At 50.6% G+C, this 27,443-nt stretch overlaps 11 protein-coding genes across 11 annotated transcripts; 5 read left to right on the top strand and 6 right to left on the bottom strand.

Annotated features, from left to right (window-relative positions):
• Positions 1–440: 440 nt before the first annotated feature.
• UREG_01671 (uncharacterized protein) lies at positions 441–2,664 on the bottom strand (the record flags this gene model as incomplete). Its single annotated transcript, XM_002542109.1, has 6 exons — positions 441–961; positions 1,015–1,168; positions 1,225–1,304; positions 1,359–2,122; positions 2,306–2,342; positions 2,484–2,664. The coding sequence occupies 6 exons, from the start codon at positions 2,662–2,664 to the stop codon at positions 441–443; spliced, it is 1,737 nt and encodes a 578-aa protein (XP_002542155.1).
• A 786-nt stretch (positions 2,665–3,450) lies between these two features.
• Positions 3,451–4,904, top strand: UREG_01670 (uncharacterized protein; the record flags this gene model as incomplete). The annotated part of the gene is made up of 2 exons (XM_002542108.1): positions 3,451–4,805; positions 4,886–4,904. 2 exons carry the CDS (start codon positions 3,451–3,453, stop codon positions 4,902–4,904), a joined length of 1,374 nt encoding a protein of 457 aa, XP_002542154.1.
• A 514-nt stretch (positions 4,905–5,418) lies between these two features.
• Positions 5,419–7,819, bottom strand: UREG_01669 (uncharacterized protein; the record flags this gene model as incomplete). The annotated part of the gene is made up of 2 exons (XM_002542107.1): positions 5,419–7,749; positions 7,814–7,819. 2 exons carry the CDS (start codon positions 7,817–7,819, stop codon positions 5,419–5,421), a joined length of 2,337 nt encoding a protein of 778 aa, XP_002542153.1.
• Positions 7,820–10,717: 2,898 nt separating this feature from the next.
• On the bottom strand, positions 10,718–11,405 carry UREG_01668 (uncharacterized protein; the record flags this gene model as incomplete). Its single annotated transcript, XM_002542106.1, has 3 exons — positions 10,718–10,777; positions 10,963–11,202; positions 11,358–11,405. 3 exons carry the CDS (start codon positions 11,403–11,405, stop codon positions 10,718–10,720), a joined length of 348 nt encoding a protein of 115 aa, XP_002542152.1.
• A 1,382-nt stretch (positions 11,406–12,787) lies between these two features.
• UREG_01667 (uncharacterized protein) lies at positions 12,788–13,373 on the top strand (the record flags this gene model as incomplete). Its single annotated transcript, XM_002542105.1, has 3 exons — positions 12,788–12,915; positions 12,972–13,095; positions 13,158–13,373. The coding sequence occupies 3 exons, from the start codon at positions 12,788–12,790 to the stop codon at positions 13,371–13,373; spliced, it is 468 nt and encodes a 155-aa protein (XP_002542151.1).
• Positions 13,374–13,693: 320 nt separating this feature from the next.
• Positions 13,694–14,601, bottom strand: UREG_01666 (uncharacterized protein; the record flags this gene model as incomplete). Its single annotated transcript, XM_002542104.1, has 3 exons — positions 13,694–13,793; positions 14,046–14,374; positions 14,437–14,601. The coding sequence occupies 3 exons, from the start codon at positions 14,599–14,601 to the stop codon at positions 13,694–13,696; spliced, it is 594 nt and encodes a 197-aa protein (XP_002542150.1).
• A 767-nt stretch (positions 14,602–15,368) lies between these two features.
• On the bottom strand, positions 15,369–16,384 carry UREG_01665 (uncharacterized protein; the record flags this gene model as incomplete). The annotated part of the gene is made up of 2 exons (XM_002542103.1): positions 15,369–15,714; positions 15,924–16,384. The coding sequence occupies 2 exons, from the start codon at positions 16,382–16,384 to the stop codon at positions 15,369–15,371; spliced, it is 807 nt and encodes a 268-aa protein (XP_002542149.1).
• Positions 16,385–17,153: 769 nt separating this feature from the next.
• On the top strand, positions 17,154–18,285 carry UREG_01664 (uncharacterized protein; the record flags this gene model as incomplete). Its single annotated transcript, XM_002542102.1, has 3 exons — positions 17,154–17,215; positions 17,389–17,427; positions 17,523–18,285. 3 exons carry the CDS (start codon positions 17,154–17,156, stop codon positions 18,283–18,285), a joined length of 864 nt encoding a protein of 287 aa, XP_002542148.1.
• A 683-nt stretch (positions 18,286–18,968) lies between these two features.
• On the bottom strand, positions 18,969–21,176 carry UREG_01663 (chaperone DnaK; the record flags this gene model as incomplete). The annotated part of the gene is made up of 4 exons (XM_002542101.1): positions 18,969–20,767; positions 20,820–20,885; positions 20,972–21,098; positions 21,150–21,176. 4 exons carry the CDS (start codon positions 21,174–21,176, stop codon positions 18,969–18,971), a joined length of 2,019 nt encoding a protein of 672 aa, XP_002542147.1.
• A 971-nt stretch (positions 21,177–22,147) lies between these two features.
• Positions 22,148–24,740, top strand: UREG_01662 (uncharacterized protein; the record flags this gene model as incomplete). Its single annotated transcript, XM_002542100.1, has 4 exons — positions 22,148–22,170; positions 22,379–22,707; positions 22,758–24,597; positions 24,656–24,740. 4 exons carry the CDS (start codon positions 22,148–22,150, stop codon positions 24,738–24,740), a joined length of 2,277 nt encoding a protein of 758 aa, XP_002542146.1.
• A 647-nt stretch (positions 24,741–25,387) lies between these two features.
• On the top strand, positions 25,388–27,386 carry UREG_01661 (RNA helicase; the record flags this gene model as incomplete). Its single annotated transcript, XM_002542099.1, has 2 exons — positions 25,388–26,909; positions 27,088–27,386. The coding sequence occupies 2 exons, from the start codon at positions 25,388–25,390 to the stop codon at positions 27,384–27,386; spliced, it is 1,821 nt and encodes a 606-aa protein (XP_002542145.1).
• Between the last annotated feature and the right edge of the window lie 57 nt (positions 27,387–27,443).

The following is a 27,443-nucleotide window of genomic DNA, read 5'->3' as shown; positions in this document are numbered from 1 at the left end:
CCTAACGAACACGCGGGTGTTAGGGTTGACAAAATAGTAAAGAGAACTCGATCACCCCCCTGTAAATAAACTACGGGCTGCAACGCCGTGGGCGAAGGAGGTTGAGGTTCTCGACGGGTTGCTGCTGTTCTGCGCCGGAGTAGTCGCACTGCAACCGCAGAGAGCGAGGTGCGATCTGATAATTATGATTGCCGAAGTCGGAGGTTGAGAAATTTGGGCCTAAAGCGCCAAGCCCGTGGTTCTGTGTATGATGTCACCAGTCTTTGTATGTTCAGCCTTATGGATTTCTCAACTCTGAGAAAGGAGCGACAATTGCGGGACGTCAAACTAAAAATACAATATATATGCCTAATATTATATATCTATCTGAATTAAAGATTTGCCACGAAAACAGGTCGGGGCCCGTGAGCATGCATAATGGTCAACAATAAAGCACATGGCTACTTTTTCCTCAGCATCAACAATGCCCATCCGAACAAGCGATAGACGGCGATGATACCAATCAAAATGCCTGCCCACTTCCCTTCCCGTCCAGTTTTGTAACCATACTCATTGAGAACACCAGTCCCAGCAATCTTGCACTGATCCGACAGCTCGCTGGGAAACATGCAGTGGCATCCCGATCCACAGTCGTATGTTCGTTCGGCAAACTCGTTCACCATCATCCCTTGGAACACGTACGCCTGGTAGTCAATGTAGTGGAAGACGTACTTCCAGAACACATTGAGAATAGTTGGCGAGACGAGAAAGCCGCCAACGCTCATCCAGAGGCCGTTGGCAAAGGCGGTGAGAGCGAGAGCGATGACGAAATTGGGAAATAGAGAGGACATCAAAACTACGAGTGATTCAGCGGCGAGAAGGTCGAGGAAAAGCCACATCACAAAAGTGAAAAATGCCTCTGCGCCACCGCGAAAGTTCACGAGCCAGTACGCGACGATAGAGAAGAGCAGGGTGATAAGGACTACACAGCCATCAGTATCAGGCATAGAATCGGGTGAAGGAAAGGACACTTACACAAAAATGGAATTCCGATGATAAAGTTCGAAATGACAAAGGATGTCGCGCCATAAAGGCCGTTGGCTCTCTCCTTGATGAATGTTGATCTGTCCTCGAGGAACGAAGGGACGTATGCGACTGCCATGAACGACATGAAGGCAGAGCTGAAGAACTGTAAAACTGTTGAGTAAAGGATACGGCAGATGCAGGGGTTCCATGTTTACTCACCAAAGCATTGATGAAGGGCTGAATATTTTCTTGATGACTTCCCAATCGCAGCCATACAGTTCCCATCATGATGGCCAATCCTGGAACGAGGTTAGTAATCTGGGAGGTTGTCTAGCGCTGAAGGAAATACGTACCAAGATACATAACGATCCGAATGCCATACGCCACAATATCGCGGTAGCTCTTGATAAACGACCGATGAAGCAATGTAAGGATAGTCATCAGAAAATTGGATTTCCGGGTTTTGGGGGCTGAGATACGTTCAGATTTCTCAGAAGCGCCAACTTGGGAAGCTATCTCGGCGTCGACGTGCGAAGATTCCACAGAATTATCCCAGGATTCGTGAATCTGGCCGAGGCGCGTCTGAGCGGCGGCGTTATCATTCGCAAAATCCGTGTTGACTAGATCTAGAACGAATTCGGCAGGATTCGTCTGGAGAGGCATGGGATGCCCAATGCCATCAAAGTATGATTTCATTTGTGTCCCTGGTCCAAAGTAACATGTCTTTCCAGTTGAGAGGATAAGGAGCTTATCAAACGTTTCAAAGGTAGCGGTTGACGGTTGATGAATGCTTGCGATGACGATGAGCTGAAAGGTCATTAGCTTTGCTCCAATGGGCACTGATTCGAAACCGCGCACCTTATTTTTGACGGCAAGGTCTTTGATGAATGACATAACCTCAAAACTAGCAGTGGAATCCAACCCGCTAGTAGGTTCATCTAAGAATAGAATCTTTGGCCGGGTGATAAGCTGGCTGGCAACGCTGACACGCCGTTTCTGGCCACCGCTGATACCTTTTTGGATCGGAGTTCCGATCAGAGTCTTGGCTTGATTCTGAATTCCAAAGGCGTTGAGAAGACTCTTAATACGGTGTAAGCGCTCCTTCTTCGAAATCGAGCTGTATGGTGTTAGGGGCCTATTCAGCTAGAAAAAATACTCAACGGACTTGCCTTGATAAGGACAGCTGAGCAGCAAAATGGAGCGTTTCTTCCACGGTTAACGATCCAATGAGAACATCTTCCTGCTCGACGTAGGTACTGATATATCTGAACGTCTCCAAGGATACTTTGTTTCCATTCACTAAGATGTCTCCTTCAACGGTTGCGGCCCCAAGGCTGCTGTTTCGATGAGCCAGGACGTTTAGCAAAGTTGTTTTACCGCTTCCGGAGGGTCCCATGAGGACCATCAGCTCTCCTATTGGCCGGTATCAGCGCTACCAGAGCATCGATCATTAAACGCGAAACTAATCCGGTTCCTACCTTGATTCACATGCCCAGAGGTATTGGAGAGAATGCTTTTCTTTTGTTTTGTCTGGCGATCTTTGACATTGACTGTGACGCCCTTCCATGTGAAGCTGTGGACGGTATCGTTCATAAGAAAGCTGTGTTCGCTATTATTAGACTCGAGGTCCATTGTCGAATTCAATTGTTCTGCCGACATCTTGTGCATCTGTATTTGAAGCACGAATGACTGGATTCGAATTGCAGGAAACCCAAAAGGTAGCAATAACACCTTTTATAAGATTGATAAATGGATCCAGATGATCTGCAGGAGTGGTTTAGTCCTTGCGAGTGAGATCGCCGTCGAGAAAATCTGACAGGTGGGAAGCCCGATCGAGCTCGCCGATTAGTTATGTCACGGCGACCGAGGGCTACAAAAACTCCTCTGAATGTTGGCCACAAACGGCGTTTAAGCACGGATGGCCCCGATCAAAAAGCGGGCATAGACCCGTCTATAAATGCAATTTGGGCCAGTGTCCGTAACACCATACTGCCCTGCTCGACATTGTGAAGCCATGCTTCCAGCTGCACCACTTCATGCTGGCCAAGGCGACAGAACACGAAGCTGGCAGGGATTTCATTCGTCCATGGCAAGCGACGGGCGTTCCAGGGCTCGAGCTGAGGTACCCGAAAGCTTGGCCTTTTCTTCATCGTCGGCGTTCTCCTTGGGAGTGCGGATGTTGGGGTCCAGGTTCCAACGCAAGCTGAAGCCTGAGGTCGATGTCATCGCCGACAAGCTTTTGAAAGTGGTCGCCGATGCACGCCATGCCGCATCTGGTTAGACCCCGAGATAACGGGATTAAAGATTGTCCGGCGAGCTTCTGATGCTGACTAACCCGAGCCGGAAAGGGGCTTCAGGAGCCCTAAAATGGACGAGATAGTAGGGTTGGGATCAAAAGCGACACAATGAACGGCGAGCATTAGACATTGCCGTTGTCCAAAAGGCATGTTGCTCAATGCCTCCGCCCTGTCAACCAGGGTCATCGCTCTGTCCTTCGCAGCGCTGATCCTTGTCCTTTGGCTGCTTTTCCCCGGCACCCCGGCGACCGTCAAAAATCGAATCACCACCCCCGGGAATGATGCGAATAGCCATGCGACTGCCGACTCGCTGAGGGAGCGACAGGCCACGTTTTGGAAAGCTCTTCTCCCGGCTCTCGAATCCGCCGCACCCGACTGTCCCTCCCCAAGCCGAAATGGCAGCACCGGCGCGATTGGTTTCGTGGACGGCATGCCGCTGGAGCGTCCGGCCCTGATCGAAATGCCGGACAAAGATATTCTGATGATGAGAGATGCCCATGCACGCTTTCTTCAGAAGGTCAGGGAAACCCCCGAGCTGCGACCGGCGTATGTGCCTAAGACGAGGGGCGTGGTGTACGCTGCCGGAGGGAAATATCTACCTGTTTTTGTCATTGGGCTTCGCATGCTACGTCGAACCGGCTCCAAGCTCCCGGTCGAGCTTTTCTTGAAAGACGAGACGGAGTATGAGCCGGCCATTTGCAACGAAGTACTCCCGGCTTTGAATGCACGATGTGTCGTTCTTTCGACTATCTTGGAGACTACAGCCTCGAATTCAACCAAGGTTGAAGTTGCAAAGTATCAGCTCAAAGTGTTTGCGATGCTCTTTTCCTCTTTTGAGGAAGTCGTCTGGATCGATGCAGACTGCTTTCCCCTGGACCAGCCGGAAGTGCTTCTTAATTCCGAGCCGTACAAGAGCACAGGCATGGTCGTATGGCCGGATTATTGGATCTCAACGGTGTCGCCGCAATACTACCTCATTTCTCAACTCGATGTGCCCTCCATTAACATTCGGGCATCTTCCGAAACAGGCGAATTTCTTATTTCGAAGAAGAATCATCATTCAACCCTCCTCTTATCCACCTATTACAACTACTACGGCCCGTCGCATTATTTCTCTCTTCTTTCCCAGGGTGCGCCGGGCGAGGGAGATAAAGAAACCTTTGTGCAGGCCGCCTCCGCCGCCAACGAGCCGTTTTACACCGTCAGCGAACCCGTCCAGCCGATCGGACATCGCAAACCAAACGGTGACATTGCCGGATCTGCAATGGCCCAATTCGACCCGGTTGAAGATTACAAATTATACCATCAACGGAATTCGAATTCCAACACCCTGGGCCCCGTGAAGCCCAGTTCCACGCGCGCGTTTTTCATCCACGCGCATTTCCCGAAATTTAACCCCGCGACCGTATTCTCAAATTCTTCAGAGACAAAACCGACCTACAAACCCGACGGAAGTGATGGTCGCGCATGGCTAGTTGACGAGACGACCGTTAAACGATTCAAGTATGATGTTGAAAAGGCGTATTGGGAGGAGATCAAATGGGTGGCGTGTAACCTCGAGGGTAAATTTCAGTCATGGAAAGACCTTTCGGGCATATGTGACCGTGTCAAACAGTATTGGGCCAACGTCTTTGAAGGAGAACATAAGGAGGAGCTGAATCTTTGGGGACCTGAGTAGATATTGTCTCCCCAAGTGTCCGTTTGATGTGCGAGTAGAAACGGATCCTGTTTATATTGTTAGCTTTGAGTCAAAATACCCTGCAATAAGTATAAATAGAACATACTTTAGCCATTCTAGTATAGATACCTCACGAAATTGGATGTACATTGGAGGTCCCTGTCGATCATTGAAATGGCATATCACTTTCAACGGTTAAACCCGTAACGGAAACTACTTGTATGGTCGGCCATGTCTTACCCCCTTGCAGTCATTTAGGTCCTACGTATAGAGTAGAAAAGTGTAAGGACAAAAAATAGATAATCATAAGACTATTTACAATTCGAAGGAAAAGGGTATAACCCGGAACGGGCTCAAGGGAAGTAATGATAGAATTAATTAGTTCCACCTGTTGCCCGTTAGAAGGCTAAAAATGAAGAAGCCCAAGGCTGGGGGAATCTACGATTCGTCAAGGGAAGCACCAAATTCCAAAGCCTTCTTGGACCATTGGTGTTTGGCTTGGCCAAAGTCCCTATGCTTCTCCTCATACACCTTCATGGCGAGCTGCTTAAATTGATACGCAGAGTTACCGTTGTATCGAATGCTATGGTCCGAATCGGTGAACCACGTGGCGGTCATCTTCGCGGGCGAAATGCCAGCACCCATGAGCAAGTCGGTAAAAGCAGCCGCGTGCTGGAAGTGGACGTTGTCGTCACCACTGCCATGCTGGATGAGGAGGCTTCCTCGGAGGTTCTTGAATCCCTCGGGCTTGCGAACGGCGCTGGCATTGTAACCGGCTTCGTTCAACTCGTAAGTCTTCATGTATCGTTCGGTATACATGCTGTCGTAAAATCGCCAATCAGATACGGGAGCGGTGCTGATGCCGAAGGAAAAGGCGTCGCTGTCGGTTTCGAGGGTCTTGGCAGTGAGGTAGCCTCCATAGCTCCATCCCCAGATACCAATGCGCTCCTTGTCGACATACGGGAACTTGGAGAGAACCTTGGCAGCAAAGACTTGGTCCTGAGCTTCAAGAGAGCCAAGCTTCTTAGCAACTGAAGCGCGGAACTTTCTGCCCTTGTAGCCAGTGCCGCGGTTGTCTACGGTCCAAGTGATATATTCAAGTTCTGGATCACATGCAATATAGGCTTTGAAGTCGAAAGCCTTGAAAGCTTTGTTGACTTCCTGAGCGCCAGGGCCACCATATGGGGTGAACAGGACAGGGTACTTTTTCCTGGGCGAAAAGTTCACTGGAAGGCGCTGCATCACATTAAGATTCTCGCCAGAAGGAAGCGTGATTGTGAAGTAATCAATTCGGGGAAGCTTGTACTCCTTGATCTTGTTGACAACGTCAATGTTGCTTGTGATCGTTCGGATTGCCTTGCCCTTCTTGACGTCGAAGAGCTCCTGATACGGAACATCGGGGCCGTGATAATTAAGAATATAATAGCCACCTTGAGCGGAGAAGGACGCTGAGTAGTAACCGGCCTCACTGTCGTTGACCAAGGCCCTCATTCTCATATTGCTGTATGAAACGGAGTACACGTGACGCTCTGTGCTATGGTGCTTGGTGGCCTGGAAATAAACCAACTGACGTTCAGTATCAATGTGGTGGATTGCAGTGACTTCCCAGGGACCGCGCGTGAGCTGAATAGGTCTTCCATTCCCGGTGGGGAAGAGGTAGAGATGCGCCCAGCCGTCCATATCAGAGATATCGACATAGTACCGTTCCCTGCCGTTCGCTCGGCCGCCTCTCACTCTGCCGACGTAATTGATCGCGACAAGATTGTCAATCCAACCGTCCGTGCCATCGCGCTCCCGCACAGTGGAAGCTCTGCCAGACTCAGCATTGACCAAGACCACCTTTTCCCTGTCTTGAACACGGTTGAAAACACGGACAGCGACATCATCATGGCCATCAGTCAGCCACGAGACTTCGCCGATAATCATGTTGTCGGCCTCAAAAGCATCGATGGCCACAGTCTTGCCTTTTGCGGACTCTACATTGAGGAGGCGGAACTGGACAGTGGGGTTGGTTTGCGACACCTTGGGATAGCGGAGTTCAAGCTCTCTTGGGTATGGAGGAGCAAACTTCTGATTATCCATGTAATATGGAATCGTGAAGGTGGGGACACCGGTTTCGTCGGTTCTCATGTAAGCAAGATATTCGCCGTCAGGTGAGAACCACAATGCATATCGGTCTCCAAAGATCTCTTCCTCATAAACCCAGTCTGGGACACCATTGAACGTATTTGGGCCGCCATCTTCGGTAATCTGAGTCCTCTCGCCGTCTTTCCAGAGGAACAAGTTATTGTTGCGAACGTATGCGATGACATTTCCCTTGGGGCTCCAGGCAGCATACTGGACATCACCCTTCTGATCCCTGTCCAATGGAGTGAGCTCGCCGGACTTCACATCGAGGATGTGGTAGTCCGCAAAAAACGAGTGTCGGTATTGCTTCTTGTAGTTCGTTGCCCACATCACAGCTGAAAGGTCAGGCTTGATGAAGTAGGTGTAAGCATTGTCCGGCACTTTGTCGGCTCCGACAAGAGTATCGTTGGAATTTGTCACAATGTTCTGGATGAGGAGAGCTCCGTCGTTGCCTTGGTAGACATATTGCCCATCCTCTTTCCCTGCGATCCAGTCGACCGAGATGGACCTCGGGGCGATGGCCCGCCTGGTGACAGTCTCATTGTAAGTTAAAACCTTGTCGCCGCCACCTCGTGGTGGGAATGGCTTGCGAGGCGGGTCGATGGCGAGGCAAACGCCTGCCAGGACAAGGAGAGCAGTGAGCTATGTGATTTGATCAGCGTTGACGGGCCTTTCCCAATGGCAGGTGGGATGAGGTTCACAATACCTTCATCTTCAAACGAATGTGGAATCAATTGAGGCAATTGAGCATTCCACTCGAGAAGGCAACTCCCTTCACGAAGCCTGAGATCCGGTGCGTCAACTACCAGACCTGTCGCGGAAACTGCTGGATTCAGAACAGACCCGTGGGAAAGTTAGGGGAACCCGGGGGAAGCAGCAGCTTTATCAATGACTGGGAGCCCCAGACGTCACAGTCCGTGCAGGCAAATTCGCATTCTTGTCCTGCAGGGCATGGTCTCTCTTCCCAGGATGTTCAGTGAGCGAAGCGGACCTGGTGAGCCTTGGCGAATCGCGCAGAATGGAGAGGATGTAACATCAGGTTCCCCGGATCGGTTCTCCTCTGGCAGTTCCCGTCGTGTCTCTCTGTTTGCCGCTGAGGGTAGAAACGGAGGTTGACTCGGCAAGTGGTCCGTCTCCTCACTCCGCCATGACTGTCCCCCCGGGTTTCCTTGCTCAGGCTGGCAATGGACGACTCTTTGGTTCTGTGCGGGCTGGGAGTTGTGATTCCCGAGCTGCAAACAACCCTGTGTCACATAGTTGCTTGTCTTGCTGATCGCACTGAGCTGAGGGTGTCTGTTCCCTGAGCTTCCACACGCCGTCTGGAGGGCGAAAAGCGGAGGTGACATTGACGATCGTTTAAAGTGCAGATCGTCAGGGAAGCGGGCTTAGTAAACATTAGCGCGCCTTCTGGTTTGTTTCCAGACGCATTTGAGTTTAATTATCTCCCGCTGATGTTCCCCTTCCCATCGTCAGTCAGCCCTCCACGCGCCCGACTCAAATCGGATCGATTCTCTGCTGTTGTGCTCCTCAGCTCTGCGAGCAGCACGCAGATTCCCTTATTTGTTCGCAAGACAGCACGTCCCAGTGTCCGTTCAGAGGCTATACGAGCTTCGAAGCAAGGCCCACTCCAGCGCGACGATATCCTGTCCAGTGTCTCGCCCAGAACTGATCAATCCTACCTTGACGCCGAACTCATTTCGCTCACCCCTGTGATTTGGGATCCTGCTTGACCCTGGACCCGGGCAATTCTAGCGGCCACACCCGGGGTTAAAGATAGACCGCCCATCAACGGAGAATATGCGGGCTCGCAATCCATTGCCGTGGGAAATTGGCGAAGGAGCATCCTCATAACAAGAGCACTCTGTGAAGATAATGGCCAGGAGTGGGATGTGGTCGATGGAGGCCAGTTGTGTGACTCCTTTGAGTCCAGCCAACAGCTGCGGGTATCAGGCTCCCTCAGCGTAAATTCTCTCCTTTCGTGGGCGATATCACCTCCAGTCGAGGCAGATTTATGGTAATGATCACATCAATGAAGAACAAATCATCTTAACCAACGTAGTAAAAGCGAGGGAATCGATCACCAGGCTCTATCGCTATCTGATGAGCCTTATGATGAAATGTTCTCCTAAAGGCAGTATATCATTTTTGGATTTGCCCGGATCCAGTGCAGGTTTACTGGCCCCTATGGTCACCTAATGGAAATAATCCTTCCAAGTATTGCGCAATACCATCGCCATTTACCAGACCCGTGTTTTCTTGAGGCGCATATCAATCGACCTTGTAACTTACCGCGGACAGTAGTCTTCTCATTTTACCCCGTAATCAAGTTCATCATTGCTCTATCACGGTAAGCTAAAGGCACATTCGAAAGAAGCAGATGCGTACCATGACTTGCATTCAAGTCTTATAAACCACCTTGTTCCATGGCTCCGTCGCCATTTTCCTTAGTAACAGCCAGGCGATCGAGCTACTGGCAGTCTTGCCCAAGCTTTCGCCGGCAACTCACACATGATCAATCACAGTCAGCAACCAGTCCGCATCAAAGCCGGCCCATTCGCCAGCGACATCTAGCAAATTCGAATAAAGGACTGGGTAAATCATGGCGCAGCATGGCATGTCAAGTGATTGCAGAGTTGTAGCGCGTAGAATAGTGCGGGGACAATTGCGATAGAGGGCACGGCAGGCTATCTTCCCAGAGTCGATTAGCATGATGAAATGCGAGGGCTGTCTCTTAATAAGTACTAGAGTTGTAAATTAGGAAAATCGTTATGGGAACAAAGAGAACCACCGGCATTGCACGAACCGGTTACCATGAGTATCGGTTCACAAGCAGCTCGAAACGCAACTTGGCCCTGTGAGATAATGAAATCGCGAGAAAAGGCTCGCACAAAACAACTTTATCTCCGGATTAGTTTCCCCCCTGATAGGAAAGGAATCCTGCATGGATACCGAGCAGGTACTTCAGAAATTATCTCCCGATTACTGGAAACAGTCCATTTCAGGGGGCTTTCAATCTCTTCAGGATCTTAATCTTTGCTTTTAACGCCATCGCATCCCGCACAAAAAAAAACCACCCGGCTGGGCTTATCTTCCTTGATTGTAATTTCCTTAAAAAGGAAAATACTGGTATTCGCCAATGTGCGGAAGGTGACGCGCTTTTTGCATCACGCGGATGTATAACCAAGTGTTGATACCTTCCGGGTGCAGTCAATTGGGCCCCTTTATATGTACCAGCTGCATGTCGAAGCTGTCATTGGGTTTGGATAACTATGTCTGATAGGAGCTGGTTAAGGAAAGGAGCGTCGAACCAGCCTGATTCCGGTGATCCCGTGGCCAACGTACGGCAGGAAGACGCTTGGTATCACTTTGTACGGGGATGGGTTCATTGTCCGTTTGGCTTTGATTGGAGCAAAATTCTGTTCAAGCAGTAACCGTCGACGGAGCCGATAGAGCGTGCTGAGATCATCCATTAATATTTTGTTTTGGCCCTAATCTACGGATCAATCCGTGACCATGCTCCGTTTTCTTCTAGATGCCTCTGCATTCAACAATAATAATTGAGTCTGTCCCACTATGAAACCATTATTGGACATGATCGCTCTTAACGAGCCTATATGTGGCCGGTAATATCGTTCTTCTGGCGGATAATCGCAAGTTCAAACTCAATTGACTACTCGGCTTCAGTTGGATACGGAACTAAGTCCCAGCACACTGCCTGTTTTCATCGCCACTTTTCCCTTTTCTTTACCTCAGGTGTTTTCGCGCACCACCAGAGACGACCGAGAATCAGCTGGTTGTCACACCAATAGCAAGGGAATAAGCATGAGGATGGGTTGTTAACGGTTACGCACTGACCTGGCGGGATCCTCCCCGAGCATCCAGGTCGGAATCAGCATTCCTGATGTTGGATAGGGGCAAGCTGGCGGCACCATCGACGTCGTTACGTCGGCCCATGAGACATGCCAGGCATAGTGACTTGAGCGCTCCGCAAAGAACGCATTCTGCCTCTGCTTTCTTGGAATTAGCGGGTAACATAGTAGTTAACCGTAGCGAGTCTGTTGAGACGGGAAATTGGTCAATGCCAGCGTAAAGCCACTATAATGTATCGACAAGCTTTTTGATCCCAGCGTTTTCACCAAAGTAGCACGAAATAATGTAGGGCATAACACACTCTCGAAGAATCCGTCATGAACCCCATCCATCAAGGTTGTTTCGCACACTCAGTGATATGTTCAGCCGCTGGGACACACTGCCGGGTTGACGACAAGGTAGCATAACCGGGTCCCAGCCTGTGCCATGCTGGCGGCTGGCGACATGAATCTGCGGCGTTGGATAACTAGAAGGGTAATCAGTGTGGGTTGGTCACGGCAAGCAGAACCACACCGGGTTTTGGGGTTGAAGAAAGGCTGGTTGGTTTTAAATGGCGCAAGTTCCTGGCGGCCGGGCTCAAATGTTCGATTACACGATGGTTGGGATAGGAATTTTGTCTGTTAGTTAACAGCAGAGATGTCGATCGAGCAACAAGGAAATTCAAGAGTCAACTCCAAACCAGTTCGATTTCTGTCTTTTGAATAGCCGGGTTAGGCGTCATTTGTAGAGCCAATATGAACGCATGCGAGGCAACGAAAACTACATAGGATCCATGCGCATACAGTGACGTCGCACGCACTTTTCTACCACCGGGACCTATAAGCTGCTCCAGGTTAGCTGCTATCCCAAAGATATGGAAGAACTCTTATACCAGTGATCAATAATCAAGGTCCGAAGAGTGAAATCAACGGCCCACGATTCACCATTTGACCCGTCCTAGCATGCATAAAGTGAAATTCGCGCACACGCGGACAAAGGACAGTCCCAAGCGTATTCGTTATAGTCCCTGATCAAATCAATGGGCCGGCAACATAATCCCGCATTGAGCGAATCGTCTTTGGAGATTCCGGATGTTTCCAGATCCTCGAGTTCTCGTCTGGAGAATCCCATGCAGGTCGAATTGAAAAAGAAAAGAAATACGAAATGCTACAATAGACGTGCTTCTCGGGGATCAGAGCTGGAATCTCCGCATCTCAATCACATGCAGCGTTGCTGCGCCGTTCGAGAAGGGCCTCGAGTTAACTATAGCGGCCGATATGGCGGCTATTAGGGTCCCCAGGCCGGTGCTACGTCTTGCACGCATTCCCTGACAGGGCCTTATGATATCTCGGAGCGAATGATGGGAAGAGAGTGCGACAACAACGTTAGCTCTCCTCGACCATGACGACAGAAGTTGACGAGACGCAGAGATAAACTAAGCACCGGGGGCCCTTGGCTGCAACTGGCGTCGGCGATTTCCCTCGGGTTTAACGTTATGCCCAAGTTAGAGCTGTAGCATACATAACGAAATCCCGCACTGTCACCAGAACTTATTTTTACACCAAAGAGAATGTCTCCGGGCCTTACTGTCCCCAAAAGGAATGATGTTAGTATCACCAGGCGAAAATAATGCCGAAAATGCGCTGGCGTCCAGGCATGTATATAAACCCGCTTCTTCCTCCAGTAGGACACCCGGCCATGCAATCCAAGAAGCCGTTCTCTTCCCTTCATAGGATACCAAAAAAGAATCCAGCGCGCCTTATCTCTCTTCTCGGACTCTGATTGCTTGTTCAAACCTGCGCGAAACGTACTTCGTCTATCCTCTAGCATCATGTCGGCAAACACAAACAATTGGACATACCACTCCATTGCTGGCGCCTACTTCCTAGGCATCATACCCCATGGCATTTATTTTGTGAAAATGATGCGAGCCACGAACTGGAAGACTTCGAATCTCACGTATGTTCCTCCACGCACCTCTCCCTATTCTCCTATATACTAACCTTGACCAACAGACCCCGTGAGAATCTCAATACTCTCCGCGGCAAAATCCCCGAAGATACGTTTAACAAGCTTTGCCGTCTGCGCGGTGCCCATCTCAATGCGCTTGAAAGTCTTCCACTCTTTGCAACTGCAATGGTAAGTCCCCAGCATACTATCGTGTCAAACTTCCCCACAAGACTTCTGACCAGAACATATAGATCGTGGGAAACATGAGAGATCTCCCTTCAAAAGAGCTCAATATACTAGCGGCCGAGTACCTTGGTGTGAGATTGTTGTATACAGCCGCCTACGTTGGTGGCCGATCGGAGTTTCTAAGTTACGTGCGGACAGGCCTCTTCGGTTGGAGTGTCATGATTCCGATCTACGTATTGGCCAAGGCCGGGAACTCACTCCTTGGGAGTGGTAGCGTTTGAATTTGTGGCTATCCCGCGGTTATCGGGTTGGTGCGCTTGCGGGGGGAGGGGAGGTTATTTGTTTATATTTTGATGATACATATGCATGAATGGTTGGGTATAAAGTACATATACAGGTTTAATATCCGATGAATACGAATTAGTTCACTTGATCTCATTGATATTGCGTAGTTGAAACACGTTTCGGCTTTGACTTTTTATGAAATGAAGGTTGCCCAACCAAGGGATTTTTTATCATTGCTAAAAGTCTTGTGGCAAAAATTTTGCAGCCCGATAACTCCATTCCCAAATGCTTCTGATAATTATCATTATTCTCGCCATCAGGCGAGGTTCCAAATAGCAATACAAACGCGAAACGGCAGGATTATCAGCAAACCAAAAATCGAAGAGGGGTTTCCACCAAAGCGAAGGAGCGCAAAGCTGTTTCAACAAAAAAGCCAGTACATGAGGATGTTATCGAAGCCAACTAATCTCAGAAACGATTCCCGTGGTCAGGTCGAAAGGGATTGTGTACAGAGGCGGTTTAACCTTCAATGTCCTTGGGCGGCACCGATTTCTGCTGACGCCACATCACAACACTACAAGTGGCTGAAAGTGCGAATAAAATGCTTGACTTAGCGTTAGCAACATCCCCGTTACTCAGCCGCACATTGACGGCGATTGAGTGCTTACCAGAGAGCAATACTCAAGCCCCAAATAGCCTTCATTTCAAGGCAGTTAGGTTTCGAAGCGCCAATCCAGTGGGTGTAACTGATCTTATTGCCATCTTTGGCAAGACTTGCGCCCAAAGCGGCTGCGAAGCTGTATGCTGACGATGTATCACCTGATACCTTTCCGAGAACGTTGCAGTTTACATACGATAGCGGCTTTCCGACAGTAACGGCGACGACGATCACGGCGATTAGATGAAGGCCGTCTAGTCCGGTGTTGATAAGGAATGGAAGAATGTTGTCGATGAAAAGAATGAACGTAATAACGCAGTATAGGACCGCGATACAAGTCTAGAGTGCGACAAATTAGTCGAATGGCCATTTTGGACAGGAAGGGTCAAGTTCCCACATACCACACTGAGAGTACCGACGAGAACCTCAGGGGGGCTAGTACTGCTTGATACCATCTGGGAGATGAAGTTGGCGGTCATGCCGATGATTGCAATGAGACACACTGCCTGAAGCATACGGACGACCTTGAAGGTCATGCCAATCGCCCCGTATTGAGAGCCGGCCATTTTGAAGTCACAGGATAAATGAGAGGAAATGGTAACGATCGTTAATGTGTCAAACGGCGATCAAGGTAGGGAGCCCCTTTGAAATGAGGGATCAGGATAAATGCGGGAAGAGACTTCCAGAGTCAATTCAGTCCAAGAAAATGATAGGAGGGAATGGGTCAACGGACAAGAATTGAAGTATATAAGTAATGGCACAATGATAAACTTTTCAACCAAGAAGAGGGAGAAGTCAAAAGAAGAAAAATATAGAAAAGAGATAGGAAATGAGGCAAAGGAAATGACTCAAAAGGAAAGTTGCTTTTTGATTGCTGATGAAGAAAACAAGATGGAATGAAAACAGTCCATCGCACATGTTTATATATCGTCAGATGCTCAACTTCTAGAATTCTAAAAAGGTCCAGCATTGTGGTCACTGGTTAGTTTTGCTGATCTCACCATGGAGCTGTTTGTAGTTGTTTGGGGTGTTGATTGAAGATGCGCTGTTGCATCCAATTGGGAGCAACGAAGCTCAACTTCCTTGAGATCCAGGCACGCCAATCGACAAGACGTGGAGAGATCCAGCCTTTGCACGTAGAGCCAGCTTGAAATCTGGTCTCCGCTCCGGCGCGTAGGGAGACCGGAAGAGCTCCTATCCACACAGTGTCCCTTGACTGCTGAGCTCTGAAGCGGAGAGTGGGTCAAAGTCCCATCTTCCCGTGTTTGAGGGCCCTGCCACTCTATTTTGGGACTGTTCATAGGTATCCCCGTCTTCCAGAATCTAGAACAATTCAGCAGTCGAGGCCGTGGAGCTGGGCAGATCGAGCTTCAAAGCTCTCACACCAATGGGAGCGTGTATCAAACATAGCAGTTCTCAAGCTTTGCGTGGGGGCGAAAACGCGTTTTGTTTGAGATTCCTGGGCACCGGGCCCAACTTCAAGGTGATTGGAGGGTATATTTGGACGGCTGAGATGATCGATGAGAGCTTGCTTCTCGAGTGATCTCAGGTTTGCTGCACGTCCATCATCTCTTGATCTGAAGAGCGACGTCTGGCTGCCAGAAGAAGAAGCCCGGCCTTGGCAAAAGCTTGGGTGAGTCAGCGGCCATCCCAGGCCTATCATTGGCTGAGCTGGGCGGCTGGGCAGCTAGAGATATCATTGGTTGAGACAAATTACATAATCACGTCTGTTCTTTGTTTGGCTGCAAAACAAACACAGTTGAAGGAGCAAACATCCAATTGCTCCGTACTCTGTTATATCGCAACGTTCATTATGAAGAGAAATTCATATCCAATCGCTTAGTCCAGGCTTCCTTGCTATTTATCCAAGCAGTTCCCGTCGCCGCACCGTCGCACAGCTTCGTAATACACGTTCGCGATCTCCCTGCATTTCACGCCTTTCCAGCTCTCCCAGCCTGAATATTGGCTGCACTCCTTGTACAGGTCACTCTTGAACATGTCGTCGATCCGCTTCCTGATCGTCTCGTTGAAGCGGCCCTGCTTCTTCGTGTTGCGGTAGCCGAAGTCATGGCGCTGACATGAGGGGATAAAGTTGAATCCCACCGGCTTATCGGGTGAGCTGGTGCAATTGTCGGAGCTCCAGTCGAAGCAGGATGGCTGTTTGGCGTTGCGGTGGCTTTGGAAGGTCGTGATGGGGTCTTTGAACATGTATTGGTCTGTCAACGCTACGGTACATGCGTCTGCTCGTGTGGAGAGCGAAGCCGCCGTGGTGCCTGACTCAACCGGCGCCGAGAGGGCGGGAGGAGAGAAGAAGCCCAGGAAGAACAAAGGTAGGGTGTTCAGCTTCATGGTAGCTGATTAGGAATTGCCTCTGCCTTGCAAAAGAGAGGTTATACGGAGGGAAAGGGGAACGGAAATGCTCCTTCAACACCCTGCCTGCTCACTATGATCAACCTGTTTGGAGTGCTTCTTCATGGCCTTTTTATATGAGCCTTCATGCCTGGGGGAAATCGGAGGTTTTCGACCTCCCTGGCTCTTAATTTACTCAACCGGGGTCATCGTCTCCTGTCGAAAACTCGCAGGCCCTATCGGAGTCTTGCATTGCTCTTTTTAAGCAAAGATGATCAGCATAATTCAGCCACGTGAAATGCTCTTTGGGCATTGAGATCCCTCTTTGTCGGTTTAATGGAAGCTCGGCGGGCGATCGAGTGACCCGTGGATGGCGATCTCGTATCCGGGCCGCCAATGCAGTGCTGAAGCAGCCACACGGTGTGTCTGCCCCATGTAACTCAGAACAGCAAATACTGCGGAAGCTTGATGTAGATAAATTGCCCTGGGTTGAACAACTAATATGGGGGAACGAGCATTTTATAAGTTTCATTCTTACAAATCTGCTCGGATGTACACACATATCTGGAGTAATACGGAGTATGCTTTGCTGATAACTAACTGTGCTGCTGAACTCAAATCTAAGGCTTGGTATTATTTTTTTTTTTCTGCTGCATTGTTATGTGATGCCATAGTTACATGAAACGATTAGCTCTGGACAGTGGACACAGCTTCGAAATTTAGAATGCGGTTTGCAAACAAGGTTATTTTGCATCCTTGACAGCCAACCATGCAGTTCTCCCACTTTCTCGCTGCAGTTGGTCATGAGGTAGATGATGCGGAGGAAGGGAAGTAGACCGCTAGACCTTGCAGTGGATAATCATTGTAACAAATCCAAATAGAAGCCTTCCTTCTCTTCTCGCAGGAGATCCCTTCACAGAATCTTGGCTTCTTGGACTCCCAGTCACAAACCGTCGAGATATCGGTGCATGGCCGGGAGCTTACCGTCCATCAATCCCCGGCAGTGCTCTCCTCCAAGCGAGCGGGCGGGACTACAGGGGCAGGTGTGTTGATTGCTTCCTTAAGATTGATCAATCTTCGGATTTGATTTTTTTCTTCTGTGCTATTCGCAGACTGGCTGATTACGTTCCGCGGGGAGACCCGAGACAGTCCTCTGGAAAATCACTCCCCTGTTTGCACAATGGCTTTGCTCCGGGACCAATATCCTATGGGAATCATCTCTTCTCCATCAGCACTCCACAGCCATAGAGCTGGGCTGCGGCGTCGCGGGCGTCCTCGCCCTTTCACTCGCCCCATCAATAGGCCAATACATCGCCACTGACCAAGAATACGTCCGGAAGCTATTCCACGAGAACATCGAGCAAAACCAACACGCCATCCACCACAAGGACCGCACCACCCGCCACCGCCAGCAGAAATCCCGACGCAAACCCGCCGCAGAGACCCCATCTCAGTCCCGCTCGCGCTCTAGGCACCATGCGCGCTCCGCCGAATCGAGCCAGAGCCCAGCCGGAGCGGAGAGGAAAATCAGATTCGTCCCTCTGGACTGGGAGACTGACGCGCTATCTGGGCCCATCAGCACTGTGGAAGATGGGTTCGATGTGCTTCTGGCGTGCGACTGCGTTTACAACGATGCGCTCATTGCCCCGTTCGTGCAGACGTGTGCGGATATCGCCAGGCAACGGCCGTCGCTTGCGGCGTATATGGCTGCGTCTGAAACGGGTATGAGGCCGACTCTGTGCATCGTTGCGCAGCAGCTGCGGGCGCATGAGGTGTTTGAGGGTTGGTTGCGAGAGTCTTTGGCGGAGTTTGCGGTGTGGAGGGTTAAAGATGAGGTTTTGGGTCAGGGGTTGAGAACGGGGTCGGGATATGTTGTGCACGTACTTGTGCTGAGGGACTAGGTACAGATATGGGAAATGCATGAATATAGAGTCAAGTAGATAATTATTCCGACCTGATCATCATGTTCAACGTGAATGATTGATTGCATCACTAGATCTTTTGGATTCTGGCAAGCTGAAAGAAAGGCGGTGGAGAGGGATTTAAAATGTTGAAAATATGTAATAATGATTTCATCAACACAGCTTTCATAAATGTACATCAAGAGAGGAGAATTCCTAAATGCCACAGACAACCTCAAACCCGCTCCGAAAACAGGATTCTCGAAGCAGAGGTAGAAGAGTGAGCGGACAAATTAAATGCGGGAGTATCGAGTATCAATCCGTTTTCTTTTGACCGGGCCAGCCTGAACCTCTTTTGCCCATCAAGAAATGCCCTTGAACTCCCATCCTTTCCTAAACCCATGCATTAAAGATCGTTTTGCACGAGAGAAAGCGGCTCAAATTTAACTCCCCCAAAAATGAACTCCAGCACCCCATAGATGTATATCCGTACATAGCGGGAAAAACATGGAAACAAAGCTTGTATGTTTACAGGTATAAGAAAGAAGAGGAAATAAAAAGGCTAGATGTGAAAGACAAGGAGAAGAAGATGAATGAAGACATCCACGACATGATCAAAGATTTGAACAATCGAGTCCGGTAAACGTGATACTTTGTCAGCTCATTTATACCGATTTAGACGTTCATGGCTTCTTCTCTTCGCCAGAGGATTCGCCAGCCTGGGATTGTTGCTGTTGGTTGGTCTCCTCCTGACGAGCCTTGTGCATCTTGTCGAAGAGGGTCAAGCTGGCGGTTTGGAGCTCATCGACCTTCTGTTTGAGTTCTTCAGCGGTGGCAGTGCCTTCGCCAGACTGGCTCTTGGCAACGAATTCACGGAGAGTGGCGATTCTCTCCTTGATCTGGTCGGCTTCCGTCTTGTCAAGGCGGTCCTCGAATTCCTTAAGAGCCTTCTCAGTGTCGTTCAGAACACTGTCGGCACGGTTGGCAGCTTCGATGGCAGCCTTGCGCTCACTATCCTGGGCACGGAATTTCTCGGCATCTTCAACCATGTTCTGGATCTCCGAGTCGGAGAGACCGGAGCCAGAAGCAATGGTGATAGACTGGTCCTTGTTCGTAGACTTGTCCTTGGCGTGGACGTGGACGATGGAATCGGCATCGATATCAAAGGTGACTTCGATTTGAGGAACGCCACGGTGCGCGGGAGGGATGCCAACAAGCTGGAAGTTTCCAAGCAGCTTGTTGTCCTTGACAAGTTCACGCTCACCCTGGTAAACCTTGATCTCGACAGCAGTCTGGAAGTCTGCGGCAGTAGAGAATGTCTGAGACTTCTTGGTGGGAATGGTGGTGTTGCGGTTGATCAATCGGGTGAAGACACCACCAAGGGTCTCGATACCGAGGGAGAGGGGAGTAACATCGAGAAGCAAGACGTCAGTAACTTCACCAGCAAGGACAGCACCCTGGATGGCAGCACCAATGGCAACAGCTTCATCTGGGTTGACGGACTTGGCGGGGTCACGACCAAAGATGCTCTTGACGGACTCGGTGACCTTGGGCATACGGGTCATACCACCGACCAAAATGACTTCTTGGATGTCCTTGGCCTGGAGGTTAGCATCCTTCAATGCTTTGCGCACAGGCTCGACAGTCCTTGAGATCAAAGGATCAACGAGAGACTCCAATTGGGCGCGAGTCATCTTCGTGTTGATATGCTTGGCGCCAGAGGCATCGGCAGTAATGAAAGGAAGGTTGATATCGGTCTGCAGAGCGGAGGAGAGTTCGATCTTGGCCTTCTCAGCAGCTTCACGAATGCGCTGGATGGCCATCCGGTCTCCCGAGAGGTCAAGACCGCTATCCTTTTTGAATTGTTGAACGATGTTGCGGACGAGAGTGATATCGAAGTCCTCACCACCAAGATGGGTATCACCGTTGGTAGATTTCACCTCGAAGACACCCTTTTGAATTTCAAGAATGGAGATATCAAAGGTACCACCACCAAGATCATAGACAGCGACCACACGGTCTTGCTCTTTCTCAAGACCGTAGGCGAGGGCAGCGGCAGTGGGTTCGTTAACGACACGAAGAACGTTGAGACCGGCAATCTGACCAGCATCCTTGGTAGCCTGGCGCTGAGAGTCATTGAAATAGGCGGGGACGGTGACAACACCGTTCTTCACGGGCTTGTTCAGGTAGGCCTCGGCGGTCTCCTTCATCTTCTGAAGGACAAATCCACCAATTTGAGAGGGAGAATATTTCTGGCCATGAGCCTCAACCCAAGCGTCACCATTAGTGTGTTGGACAATCTTGTAAGGGACTTCGTTCAAGTCGCGCTGGCACTCCGCATCAGAGAATTTTCGTCCGATGAGACGTTTCGTGGCAAAAAGGGTGTTCTCTGGGTTGACAACAGCCTGTCGCTTGGCAGCAATACCGACAAGTCTCTCGCCTTCCTTTGTGAACGCAACAACAGATGGGGTAGTTCGTTGACCTGATTGCCGTCAGCATCAAGCTATATGCTTGGCAGTAAAAAATCTGCTTACCTTCGGAGTTTTCAATGATTTTTGGGGTTTTGCCTTCCATTATAGCAACGGCAGAGTTGGTTGTGCCTATCAGCAAGGTTAGCATTGCTTGGCCGAGTCCAATCGGAGCTCTGTGGTCTGGCAAGCAACCAAGACGGAGAAGGGATGCATACCAAGATCAATACCGATGACCGCGCCCTTGACCTTTTCGGAGCTCTCCGTGGATTCCCATCTTCTGAAAGCCGTGGAGGGAATCTTGAAAGCATTAGAGCGGGCGAACGATGAGGTAGCGCGAGGGAGCTGTTCTGCAGTCAGTCGGGAGCCATTCAAAGAGCAAGAGACAGAACGTACCGCGCGAGACAATCGAGAAGAGAGCATTATGAACTTTTGGATATTCCAAGCGAAATACAAAGACTGAATTAAACTAGAAATACAGCAGAAGAAAGGAGGAGATATAGTCTAAAGGATGGGAAGGGAGGAAAGCTGGATGTTGCTGATGAAGAAGGAAAAAAGGATTTCTGGCGAAGAAATTTTGCGGTTCAGAAGATAAAACAGGGCGCCAGGCCGCTCTGGGACTAGCGCGGTTATGGATGGAAATCGAATTTCATCGAATCCGGGTCACGTGACACTGGTGCATCCAGGCATTTTGAGGGCGAGATATGGAGGACCGGGAGTGCTTTTTGGGTTGAGGACTGCACATCTGGAGAGAAGTGAGCATGTCCCAGTCAGCACCAGCAAGTGATCTCGTCGTGTTTACCCTGTCTACTGTTGAGTGTTGACGGACCAGAGCTGCTATGTAGGATGAGTCAGCCACAGCTTGGTGGAATCGAAATTACACATGGGAGCTTGGGCTGTATTGACCGGGTGCTGAAGCTTTGGACGGGCGAGCTGAACCCCTGAGCCCGAGAGAAGCAGGTCGGGGGCGCAAAGGTGAGAAAGAAGATCAAGAGAAATGGACCTTTCGTGGCTTTGTCGCACATGCAATTTGATGCCGGCCGCGTCCAGTCGTTGGTTAGCCGTGCTCCGTTGTCTTCGAGACAACGTGAGCCAGCCCGACGGTTACCGCTATTCGTTCGTGACAGCGTAAGTTCGCTAGTTAGTTCGTTCCTCGCCCCAATCTTCTCCGCTGAAGGATTGAGTTTCCTGCTTGCTGCTCGCCATCTGCCGTCATCGAAAACGCTGAGGTCGTTGGATCGTCTTGATGTCAGCGCTGCTTTGCTACAGTGAGGACCGAAGTTGCGCTGCCACCGTCCAGCTCAGTTGCCTTTTAACACGCTCCATCTACACATCGCTGTCTTGTGCCTTGTCCACCATCCATGTAATAGCTCTCGTGCCCGCCCAGAGAGACTATGACGCTCGACGCTGCATTACTGTCAGTTGCACAACCCTGCCACCCATCACTACCGCCATGCAGTCTGCTCACTCTCTTTTGGCTACTTAGTTATCAGCCCACCGATTCTCTGATCCTCCCCTCCCATCGCCGGTTCTTCCCGTTCAAGATCCCAAACTCGTGAGCAGCAGCCCACCCCCGGATCGAATCTGCCATCGTCGCCCTTCGGTTCGCTGACAAGAGGATACAGACACCACCAGCTCCGCCACTACATCAGCACCGCCGATCCAGATAAGATCTACGTTGCCGTGGGCAGGATCATTTATACCATCCATATTTCCTCTCGCAAACGTGAAATCGTAACCGTCGTCCCCTTCGAGCCAAAATGCTTGACTGCTGCGTTGGGCTGGATTGGAGTGGGCGGCAGTGAGAACGGCGACTGCGCGTTCATCAAATTGGGCGATTCCAGCGGCATTTCCTCTCCCAGAACCAGAGCGAGTGCGCTTGGAAGTGGAATCGATTCTCCACTTCCTCTTGACTTTGATCCTGCCCTCCGGAATCTGCCCCCGCGTGCGCCCGGTAAGTTCGCTTTCGCAGAGCTGGTGGCTGATCACAATCGCTAACACTAGTGGTAGAGGTAATTATTCAGGAGTTTGGCGGTAGTATTGTCAATTCCATGACCCTCCATCGACTCCCAGCGCAGGATGACCTCTTCGCCCATGAAGATATTGCAGTTCTCAGGTACACCCAATCACCTCCGCTGACGCAATCCGGCATATATGCTAATGCAGAACGGGATAGCAACAATGACAAGTCTATCCGCATCTTCTCTCTCTCGCGGCAGGAAATGCTTGACACCATTCGCCATCCAATCTGTATGAACTACGCCCTTATGTCCCCCGATTCAAAGGTCCTCGCGGCTGTCGGGGACGCAAACCAAGTCTGGTTCTATCGCGCCCTACCGTTACGCGGCGACTCCGTTCCTGCCCCGGGTCTAGAGAAGTGGTTTTATGAATGGAAGTGGACCCTGATCAAAGAATTTGTACTTGACTCTGACCCCCATTATGATGATCAGTGTTGCTTCACTATTGCCTTTTCGCCAAGTAGCAGCCTCTGTGCAGTTGGGTCACAGGGTGGTGTCATTACCGTCTTTGATGTGAATAGCATCTTGGATTCTGATTCTGAAAGTCATAAAGCTGGCGAGGAGATTCTTTGTGTCTTTAGGTCGTCGCGGTCTTTCTTTGACGGCGGCGCAGTGCGTTGTATGACATTTTCGCCCAGGCCGTGGGACCTTCTCGTCTGGGTTGAAGATCATGGCCGAGTGGGAGTTGCAGACATTCGTCAGGCATTCTCCCGTCGACAGATCATCGATTTGAACATGGAAGAAAAGGGAATCGAGCTCGTACGGACTCAGAACTTAGACAAAATTGACGATGGCGAAGGTTCAGGGTCGGAAAGCGACAATGACCCTTCAAGGGAACCTGACAGATCTCCAGAAGACTCGAGAGATCCCGGGCGCCTCTCTCAGGGGAGAATACACGACGGCCACCAGGACTCGCAAACAATGCGCGAGGAATTAGCTCGAGATCTGACCGCGAGGGAACGTCAAATCATCGATTTCTTGAATGCTGCCCGATGGGCGTCGTCGATTGAAGAAGGCTATCCGCGAGGTTCATATGTTAGTCCCATGGCTATACCCCACGCCTCTCCTCCTCGCGGTAGCCGCCATTCACCGCTTTCAACCTCACCACCAGATCATTTTCATTCGAGGCATGAGCCTCCCCGGGACCGCAATTTAGAACGCACGCGTACAAATGAACCGCGCCGACGTAGTTCTGTTGTCTTATCCCAAGAAAATTCGGCGTCAGGCCAATCAACTTCCTCGAATTCAGCTTTGATACCTCACCCAACCATCACACTGAGATGGACTGCATCTCCTTCACGCTTACCACTCTCAGATTCCCCCTTTGAAACAACGCCGACCAACGTACCCACGACCACCACTATCCATATCAACGGACAAGCCGGATCCAGCTCTAATGCGCCTGAGGGCACTTCCGAAATCACCGCACCCCGGGCTCGCGTGCTCTTCGACCGACAGTTGGGGAACTCTACCGCAAACGGCAGTGGGCAACGGAGAAGTGGCCTACGAGCTAGGTCTATACCGCGTCGCTCCGAGAGACTACCCATTTCCACGGCTGAAGCTCAAGATTCGCGCGGTGTTCAAGATTCTGAGTTACGTACCAACGTAGCAACTGAGCGGCTGAGATACCAGCGACGCGCTGCCATCGAGGAAAGCCAGCGGCTTAATCAATGGGAGCAGCAGTACCGCCGGCTTATGGAATTTGACCAGCTTCGCAATAATCCTCGGTTTAGGAGTCTGCGGGGTGATTTCGCAGATCGGGCGAATCGAGAGCAAATTGGCGTTGGGACGGCGGGAGTCGGATGGGGTGAAGATGGCAGGACGCTGTAAGTGAATCTATTACTAGAGAAACTCAATCATGGGTGTCTGACTGGGGTCGTCCAGGTATATCGGCACCGAAGAAGGTATCTTTGAATACAAGATCAATATCCAGGATCGGAAGACCTTTCCCGGGATCTCATGCCGGTGATTTCCTCGCTAACTAAATACAAGTCGGGGATTCAGGACTAAGAGGGTTACGATGGAGCATTCTGATTTTCGGCTTTCTGGGACTTTTTATGTTTTTATGGAGTATGGGCTGGCAAAAATATAGGCTTCAGGAATTTTTCGCGCATTCATTATTTTACGATCATGGCATCTTTTGGATCATGGGTATGAAGGTGTTTGGGCCTCCTTTTAACGGCAAACGATTTTACGAACCAAACAGCTAGTTATATATGATCACAACAGGGGTTCTGGCAAGGCATGGCAGACGGCAGGCTTTAATGGATTGGCTAGGTAGTTTTATCAAGTGCAAATGAATATACCCATGAGTTTTTGACGACCAAACTCCTTATAGATCTCAAATTTGATTCACCCAGCTCTGTTGTTGCGTCGTATAGATATCAATTGAGATTGTTTCTTTGATGCTTGTTTGTGTGATCAGCCAATTTGGGTTGCTGCTTTTAGCTTGCCTGATCCTTTTCAACGTCATCTTTCAAGAGACTTTCCAATGCACGACGACGGAGCATCCTAACGAGGACGACCCATCCTGAATAGCCCTTATGAATACATAGATAATGAAGCAATATACCACCGGAAACAAAACCAGGTGGAAAAAACAATAGCCCAAAAAAGATGGCCAACGACCTCGTGGCCGCCCTGCACCAGGTGCGCCTCCACGCCCAAACCCTGGATGCAGAAGCCGGCGACCTCGACGCCTGGATGACCAGCAGCCACACCCAAGCCAACCGACGCACACGCCCCGTGCAATCCGCCGAAGAACTCAAGCGCGAGCTCGAAGCGGAGTTCCTGACCCCATCGCCAAGATTCAGCGCGGAATGGCTCAACCGGCTCCAGCAGCGCTGGGACACACCGGTCGACTACACGGACTTGTTTGAGCTGGCGCCCACGCAGACGCGCACGGTAGTCAGGTTCACTCGCGAGGGTCTGGAGGGGAGAGTGACGAGCTATCGCGAGGTGACCGTCCCCGCGGGTAGCGCGACGGCGAAGAACTCGACGTCGCTCCGCAGACGGCCGGCGGGGCGGGCGGAGTTTGTGAGGGGTGCGGCGGGGTTTTATCCGTTTGAGCCTGGGGGTTTAGAAGGGGTGGAGGCGATTTCGGCGCTGGAGTCTGAGGTGCAGGCGGAAGAGCTGCGGGTGAGTGAGGCGGCGGGGAAGTCGTCGTTGGATCGGATTATCAAGTTTGGGGCGGAAGGGGGGTTGTTGGAGGTTGCGCCAGGGTTGTCGAGGGGCCTGAGTTTTGAGAAGGAGAAGGCGGTTGAGGCTGAGAGGGATGCGAGTGCTGTGCAAGATGCGTTGCAGCGGGATGATAGTGAGCTTGATCGGGGGATTGGGGAGGTCGATGAAGCTGAGGGTCCGTCGAGAGAAGAAGAGATTGAGGAAGGTCTTACGCCGGATGACGAGGAGGATATTGACTCTCTGCTTCCAGTCGAATATCCGGCCTTGGAGCCTCGAGGAGATCTCCTGGCTGCGTCAACGAAGAAGGCGGGGAGAGAATGGGCCCATGTGGTGGACGTCAATAAGGAGATTACGAACTTTTACGACCTGGTTCCGGACATGGCTCGAGAATATCCGTTCGAGCTGGATACGTTTCAGAAAGAGGCTGTTTATCACCTTGAGAACGGTGACTCCGTCTTCGTGGCCGCCCATACGTCTGCGGGAAAGACCGTTGTTGCGGAATATGCTATCGCCTTGGCCGCTAAGCATATGACAAAAGCCATTTACACCTCTCCCATCAAAGCATTGAGCAATCAGAAATTCCGAGATTTCAGGAATACGTTCGACGATGTGGGGATTCTAACGGGCGATGTCCAGATAAACCCCGAAGCCAGTTGTTTGATCATGACGACCGAAATCTTGAGGAGCATGCTTTATCGCGGCGCAGACTTGATAAGAGATGTGGAATTCGTTATATTTGATGAGGTCCACTACGTTAACGACTTGGAACGAGGAGTCGTGTGGGAAGAGGTCATTATCATGCTTCCAGAGCACGTTACTCTGATTTTGCTATCCGCTACGGTACCGAATACCTACGAGTTTGCTTCCTGGGTCGGCCGGACCAAGAAAAAGGACATTTACGTTATTTCTACCCCCAAACGTCCCGTGCCTTTAGAGCATTACCTCTGGGCCGGCAAAAGTATGCATCGAATTGTGGATGCCGACAAGAAATTCATTGAAAAAGGCTGGAAGGAGGCGGATGACATCCTGTCCGGACGTGACAAGATTCGTGCACAAAAGGCGGCGGAAGCCAAAGCTAACCAGCGAGGCGGGCCTGCCGATCGCGGGCGCGGACAACCTCAACGTGGCGCGCAAAGAGGCGGGCCTCAACGTGGAGGCAGCGGTCAACAAAGAGGAGGCGCTCAGCAGCGAGGACGAGGCCAGCCGAGTCCACGAGGCGTTGGTAACATTGCGAGAACCGGGAGAGGGGGCGGGCGTACCACGGCAGCGCAGGACCGGAATATATGGGTGCATCTTGTGCTACATCTCAAAAAAGAAAGCATGCTTCCCGCGTGTATCTTTGTGTTTTCGAAGAAGAGATGCGAAGAGAATGCAGATTCGCTCTCCAACCAGGACTTCTGTACGGCGTCGGAGAAGAGCTCAACTCATATGCTAATCGAGAAATCGCTGGCTCGCCTCAAAGCGGAAGATAGAGTGCTTCCTCAGATCGAAG

This window comes from Uncinocarpus reesii, genomic scaffold, assembly GCF_000003515.1.
Source record: "Uncinocarpus reesii 1704 scaffold_1 genomic scaffold, whole genome shotgun sequence".
Classification (NCBI taxonomy): Eukaryota; Fungi; Ascomycota; class Eurotiomycetes; order Onygenales; family Onygenaceae; genus Uncinocarpus; species Uncinocarpus reesii.
This window is presented reverse-complemented; position numbering and strand designations above follow the sequence as displayed.